Source organism: Peromyscus californicus, unplaced genomic scaffold (genome assembly GCF_007827085.1).
Source record: "Peromyscus californicus insignis strain IS unplaced genomic scaffold, ASM782708v3 Scaffold_6__1_contigs__length_162567912, whole genome shotgun sequence".
Taxonomy (NCBI): domain Eukaryota; kingdom Metazoa; phylum Chordata; class Mammalia; order Rodentia; family Cricetidae; genus Peromyscus; species Peromyscus californicus.
This window is the reverse complement of record NW_026294584.1, coordinates 53,680,558-53,688,073: the sequence shown is the minus strand read 5'-3', so window position 1 is coordinate 53,688,073 and position 7,516 is coordinate 53,680,558. Positions and strand designations below refer to the sequence as shown.

Here is a 7,516-nt window from a genome sequence, read left to right as displayed (position 1 = left end):
TTTTTCTTGTGAGTTCGTGCTCCCTGGTATCTAAAGTTGACTATGGCCATGATGTTAGTTGAAAAATCATTTCCTTATTTCACTGCGTAAAAGTCACTTAGAAGAGTCTGTCTTCTGAATTGTCATCAATACATTAGATCTTAGATTCACTGTCATCTAGAAGGTATACCATTTTCCAAGGGTCAAAGATAATTAACTGTTCCATGTAAGCTTTCATTTCTTCATTTTCTTAGCTCAGTGATGGTGATCGGGACATAAAGGCCCATCTGGTGATGATGACTGAGTGACGAAACAGTGACCAGATGTAACAAAGATGGGAGGGGCTAAGGGAAGCATTAAGTGACTATTAGAGGGTTCAGAGTAAACCATTAAGGACATGCTCTCCCTTAGCCAAGGTAGAGAATCCTGTTCCTCACAGCTCTGTCCTCAGAACCTCTGCAAGATAAGTCTTGAGCCTGAAGCTCCTCTTTACAGACAGTTGAACTAACTATAGTCCAAGGAGCTTTTAGGGAAGTAGCGTAGAGGAGCATGTGGACTCAGAAGTCTACCAAACCTTGCCTGAAGTCTCAATAGAAGCATTGTCTCCTGCTTCTCCAGTCTTCTTACCTGGAGTCATCTCCATCGGCTCCTTATGCCTAGAGCTCTTTCCTGATCCCACCAACTGCCGCTACCTACCCATATCTGCCGGGACTGGTAGACATCGCAGAAGAAACAAGTGAACAGGGAATTCTAGCCTCTGCTGATCTCTTTACAGCTCACAAGGAAAGAGCCGGACCATCATGAAACTTATTTTTTACTTGACTATCCTAGCTGGTACGTATTTAAGACTTTCTACTCCGTCTATTAAAGTGTGGGTTAATATAGAATGGGGTGAGGTAAAGTGAATGTGTGACTAGTGCGCAGAAGCATCAAGAAATACTATGAGTAGAATTGGGTCTCCTCAATTATACCCTATCCAAAGGCTCAGCACAGACAGTCTATCCTAAGTGTTAAGCTTTTGGATAGGGTACAGGACATATCTGCCTTGGAGAATCATCAACAATAAGTGTTCCCCCAAGTTATTATGAAATATGGGCCGCATTACCCTCTGGGAAAGTCCTAATCTGGTCACAAGAACAGAGAATCCAGTTTGACTTCTGGTCTCCCCCTAACTCTGGAATGCAGGGAATGGTAAAGGTGGGAACAAGAGGATTGAGACTATGGTCCCAGTTCTGCAGTCTCTGCTTCCATGAAGTCTGGATTGAAGAATTTCCCACACTCCCTAAATGTCAGGGCCGTGTCACATACTAGCTGGGTTGAGATTGTGCAAGCTAATTAGCCTAGCACCTAATATAGAGCTCAAAATCTATTGCCTTTATTAATAACTCTGCTTTGAAGTTTTTAAGTATGGTCACACAGAGGTGTGATGAGGTATAGGCCCAAATATAGGAGGGTCAGCAGAAGTACCAGTAAGAGCCAAGGAAAGAGCATTAGACTCAGCCTTCTTCTCTTTTATACTCTACTACTATTTTTTTTACAATATTTCATTAAAAATAATGTGCTTGTGTTAGGAAACTTTAAAGGTAGAAAAAAATCATTTATAATCACACCTCTCAGCCAACACATACTGAACTTACTTCAAGTTATTTTCTGCATTTAATTTGCTTATTTGGAGTTTTATTTTTAGACAATTGAATTGTAACGTATGCATATGTAACATATGTATATCTCATTTTTTATAAACAAACTGCCTTTAATTGAGATGTCCAGAAACATCTTTTTTTAAGATTTATTTATTTATTATGTATACAGTGTTCTGGCATGTATTCCTACACACCAGAACAGGGCACCAAATCTCATTACAGATGGTTGTGAGCCACCATGTGGTTGCTGGGAATTGAACTCAAGACCTCTGGGAGAACAACCAGTGTTCTTAACCTCTGAGCTATCTCTCCAGCCCCTGTATATCTAATTTTTAGCTCAAATGTCACTGAGATTATTTTTGATGTGTTCTACTTGCATAAGTGTTTCTTTATCTCAATATCAAACAATATTTATTAGATATTTATCCTTCCAATGTTCAACTATTATTAGTATTTCTAAAAATGAATACTCTTATTAATCATCTTTGCCTACAGCTGATTATGTTTTTAAAATGGATTCTTATTTTTGGAATTCTCAGGCCACAAGTTAGGAACAAGTTACAATTCTTAATGCTTATTTCTAAATTGCTGTCCAAGAAAATAAAATCAATTTATAAGCAGTAAATGTATCTTTCTTATTATACCCTTAATTAGAATAAATATTACCAATATTGTCATTACTATAAGTCTTATATAAAGTGTGTCACTTTCATTTACATCTTTCTTAGAAAAATTATCTCCAGCCAATTGGTTACTCCTCTAAAATTATACACATCCCTTTTCTGCTGGGAAGGTGTGAAGGTCTCATTTACTCTGACATTTACATGTTATTGTTTTCTCAGGGACAGCTTTATTCACTCACTCTGTGCAGAAAGAGGACCATGCTCCATATATAGTCTACCTCAAGTCTAACTTCAACCCCTGTGTGGGTGTCCTCATCAAGCCCAGCTGGGTACTGGCGCCATCTCATTGCTATTTACCGTGAGTATTGGGTGTCCCCTCCTCAAATGAGTTCTGCTCATTCTAAATCAGTGAGTATAACATGAATCTTTAAAGGTCTTATTAAATAAAAATCTCAGAGCCAGATATGGGGGTGAAAGTCTTAGAGATCAGGAAAATAGTGAGAGCCATCAACCAACCTTACCTCACCAGCTCTGCAAATTCCAAAATGCCACAACTTCCTGTCTACCCAGGCTTTTATTGTCTTGCTGTTCCGCCCTCTCATTGGCTCTTAGCCCAGCTACCTCACTTCCTTGTCACTGCCTGTCTGTACAGACCTCCAGGTCTCTATGGTTGGTACTGGGATTGAAGGCGTGTGTCACCACGCCTTGGCTCTGTTCCCTAGTGTGGCCTTGAACACACAGAGACCCTGCCTGCCAAGTGATCGGATTAAGGGTGTGTGCTACCACTGCCTGACTTTTGTGTTTACTTAAAACGGCTTGCTATTTCCCCTGATCTCCAGGCAAACTTTATTTATTGACATACAAATAAAATATCACGACGTTTCAGCACAAATAAAATATCACCACAGATGAGTCTCAAGTAGGGATAACTTTCTCCTAGGATATGTTTAGAAAAGTCGGAAGGTATTTTGGGTTTTCCCAATCAGAGAGAAGTTCTACCAGCATCTAGTGCGAAGCACTCAAGCAGGATGCTGCTAAAATTCTTAGAGAATACATGTCACCACCTAAGACTCTGCTTCATGCTATCCCTCCCCTGCTGCCCCATTAGTATTTTTTTACTGGAAATAATTACATTTAATCAATTAGAGGCTCAGCAGGTGACTCAATTTTGTAAATTGAGTAAATTGAAAAGAGATTTTTTTTTAAGTAACTAATTGTAAAGAGATGGTTCATGTCCCACAGAAGACGCGTTAAGGAAAAACAGTGACCATCCTTGTGCCTAAGAGGAAAGTATGTTTCAATAGAATAAGAGCGATCCGTGATTGGAACAGTAACCTTTGCCAAAAGACAGAAAAAGTCCTTGACAATGCTTCTGGGGGGATCTGGGAAGACAAATACTTCAACAACACCCTTCTCCCTCCAAACACTTTCCTACATTTCCTATTGACTAGAAGTCAGAGAAGAAAGCTCGTTGATTAAGGACACATCACCTTCCAAATCTTCAGAAAGTGGGGAAAAGAAGATTGTTGGTGGGCTTGCGATCCACCTCTCTGTTGTTTCATTCTCTGTGTCCACTAAAGTGGAAATTATCTACTTGGATAAATGAGGTCTGAAGAGAATTTGATAATAACTTTTACATCCATTATTTTCTTTTCCAAGGCACTATATTGGAAAACAGTAGTTAAGGACTCCACTGTTTACTCTGACCACATGTAAATTACTACGATGTGTGTCCAGTACTTCATTTGTAAAATGGTAATGAAAATGAACATAAGATCTAATGTACAGACTTATTGTGAGTAAAGAGTAACCCAGATACAGCACTTGTCACAGTATCTTGCAGACTGTAGCATCTAATATCCAAAATAATGATGGTGATAAGTGATGACATGGTCATGATGGTAGTGGTGGTGACAGCAAGTAACTGATTCCTTCCAACCCTTTCTTTCCGCAGAAATCTGAGGGTGATGTTGGGAAATCTCAAAAGCAGAATCAGAGACGGGACAGAGCAGACAATTCAACCCATCCAGATTATCCGCTACTGGAACTACAGCCACAGTGCCCCACAGGATGACCTCATGCTTATTAAACTAGCTAAGCCTGCCACCTTCAACCACAAAGTCCAGGTCCTTCCCATCGCCACTACCAATGTCCGGCCAGGCACTGTCTGTACACTTTCAGGTTTGGACTGGAGTGAGAACAACATTGGTAAGTGCACCTTCCACAGCAATCAAGCCATCAGTGTCACCCAAGGAACACATGTATCCTCAGAGCTATGAGATAAGATGGAGTAGACGATGGCTCGGGGCCAATGCGTGAAGCTATAGGAGTAGTCTAGAAAAAGGAACCTGTCTAGAAGTCCAATACTTCTCTATAGTCAGGGTTTCGATGGAATCTTCACTGCCTCTGCAGGGCTTTGGCGGCTGGATTCTGTGGGCCATCTGAGTGCACAAAGACCTTCCTGCCACAGACACGATTACACTGAGGAGGCAATGGTGCTCCTTCCCCATGTTCATTTCACATGTAAAGGACATCACAGAGAACCTGAATCAGATCATTTGTAGATACAGAGTAGAAAGAATGTCTCATTCCACAGCACATAAGACGATTTCACATTGGTAAAATGCTACTCTGTGCACCTGCAACTTCATTTGTAAAATGAGGCTAATCAACAGGACTAACTCTCATTAATGCATAACTTTTTTTTTTCCTTTTCCTCCTCCTTTACTCTCTTTATGTGTACTTGAAATAATATCCACTGAAGTACAGGAGGTGAGGATAAGGGACAATTAAGTCTTGAGCTAAGCCAGATGTTTTTTCCCTCAGGCAGGCACCCCGACTTAAGGCAGAATCTGGAGGCTCCAGTGATGACTGACAAAGACTGCCAGAAAACTCAACAAGGAAGCAGCCACAGAAACTCCTTATGTGTCAAATTCGTGAAAATCTTCAGCCGAATTTTTGGGGTAATCTTTTTGCCTATGTTCAGATTTCAGTTACTTGTATGTGGCTAGTTAACTATTTAGCCATTATACATTTTAATTGCCAAATAATTTTTGAGAATTTGGTAAGGTTATTTGCAATTATACCTGCATGTTTTTCCATCATAGTCTTCCTACAAAGGATCTTAATTTATTAAAGAGCATCATATAGCCCTGGTTAATAACATATTGCTAGCGTTCATTATCATAGCTGCAAAGAAAAGCTATGAGAACAAGCATTGTTTTAAATTTTTAATTTTTTTTCTCTCTCCCTCCCTCCCTCCTTCCCCTCCCATCTCTGGCAGGAGGTGGCTGTGGCTACTGTCATTTGTAAAGGCAAGCTCCAGGGAATTGAAGTTGGACACTTCATGGGAGGGGACGTTGGCATCTACACCAATGTTTACACCTATATACCATGGATTGAGAAAACCATTAAGGAAAGGGTGAAATGATGCCTGGCTTTTCCCTCTGCATCCCATTGTCTCTGCCATTGACTAAAGGAGTTCATATGTTCCCTAAACTCAAATAAACTCTCCAAGCAGAAAGTTTGGGATGCAGCACACTGGGAGCCTGTGTCTTATTTGCGTCAATGTCCACACCACATCAGGATGAGAAAAAATGATCTGTTGTTACATTGTTCTGGGTTCTGCTCTCAATCATATGTAATGATATGATATAACAAACTTCTGAAGTTACCTTTATCCCCCTTTATAAATCAAGTTTTGAGACTAAACATCACCTGTAGCTAGTAGATATCAAAATTTGGAATGGAATGTGAAACATCAGGCTTTAAACCTTGTGCTTTTAGCGCAAATATATGGAGCAATCCATTGCGCTGCTGTGGGCTTGGGGGTGATTCTTTAAAAAAGGGTGGCACAGTAGGAAACTCAGGACAGTTCATTAAATTCAGAGGAAAGAGAAACTATACCTGAGGGAAGTTTCAAGACAGGCTTGACATCTTGAAATCTTGGCAGCTACCCACATAAGGCAAATGAATCAATGGAGCTGGAAAGATATGTTTTCTAGGGGAAAAGCCAGAAATGGGTCGGTTCAAGCAGGGGCTATAAGCATCTACCCAAGGAGGTGGGATGTTTGATCCCATCTTTAGGGTTTATAAATATACGACTTATCATTGATCAGTCATTCCAATACTTTCTTTATCATGTCTTCAGGAGTGCCATTTTTTTTTTCCCCGCCATTTGGCTTACACTAGTCTTCTTTCGCAGGTAAAGCAGAACCTTGTCATCAGTGGAGGAGGGGTTGCATATCAAAGGAGGCTCCCTGTTTTGTCCAGACATAGGAATTATATATTGTCTATATCGAAGTGTGATATAGATAGACCAACCTATATCATATGTCATATAGTTATATGATAGGCCAACCCTGCCATTTACAGCAGAGAATGTTATCCACAAATACCAGATAATGGTTGATTCCACACTGATATTGACATGTCCCAGAAGGTACCAGGGAAGCAAAGAGCTGTACAACAGAAGCCCTTTGCCCTTTCCCTATTTTCCTGACTACCATCCCCTCTCAGCATCACAATAGATACTGGCTCTTGTTTCTCTGCTACCTTGTCATTCAAAGGGCTTCAAGTGGCTAAGATCTCAAGTATTAGGATAAATCATCCTAAGACCTGCTCATCTCACGGATGTACTGATACAGTGTGCTGCAGAGGAAGAGCCCATAGGAAGAGTGAGAAGTAAACAGTGAGACTCTAGGCCAGTGTCAACAACTGTAAGTGAGAAATCCTGGCCATTCAACAGCAAGGTAAAGACGTCATCCAGATGTAAGGAGGATGGTAACTCAGGGCAGCTGCAGGACAAGACAATCAGAAGACTGAGATGAGGCAAAGGGCAAAAACTATGCTAAGCCAAAGATCCTGACCATGGCCTTTGCCAAGGCAGAAAAGCAGGTTCCAGTCTTCTGACTGAGAAACTAGTATGGCATTGTTATACCTTGAATGGCTTTGTACCCTCAAAATCATATGTTGAAATTTAATTTCCCCAAGTGATGGGATTGGGAAGCAGCACCTTAGCAGATAATTAAGTTATAAGGGTGGAGACTCAGTGAATCGTACAGAGGTCCTCCTAAAAGACAATTCAGAAAGCTTCTTTCTGCCCTTCACCATGTGAAGTTATGGCAAGAAGATATCAAATTTCTAGACAGAATATTTCATAACAAGCCAGACAACCAAGTCAGAAATTTCCTGTTTTGGTGTACCTATGACAGAAAGCTGGCATAGGGCAGGAGGCAGCATTATAAACTCCTCCAGGATAAGAGCTTAGGA

General features: G+C 40.6%; 1 protein-coding gene across 1 annotated transcript; it reads left to right on the top strand.

The window, feature by feature from the left end:
• Nucleotides 1-779: 779 nt before the first annotated feature.
• On the top strand, nt 780-5,675 carry Prss37 (serine protease 37). Its single transcript, XM_052719102.1, has 5 exons — nt 780-813; nt 2,465-2,603; nt 4,200-4,453; nt 5,072-5,208; nt 5,529-5,675. Exons 1-5 carry the CDS (start codon nt 780-782, stop codon nt 5,673-5,675), a joined length of 711 nt encoding a protein of 236 aa, XP_052575062.1.
• Nucleotides 5,676-7,516: the final 1,841 nt, after the last annotated feature.

What these genes read in the sequence shown, in the direction of transcription:
- Prss37 (XM_052719102.1), top strand. Translation starts at nt 780, where the DNA reads ATGAAACTTATTTTTTACTTGACTATCCTAGCTG. An exon ending in TTACTTGACTATCCTAGCTG is followed by an intron (nt 814 to 2,464) that starts GTACGTATTTAA and finishes TTGTTTTCTCAG; the next exon opens with GGACAGCTTTATTCACTCAC. An exon ending in CCATCTCATTGCTATTTACC is followed by an intron (nt 2,604 to 4,199) that starts GTGAGTATTGGG and finishes TTCTTTCCGCAG; the next exon opens with AAATCTGAGGGTGATGTTGG.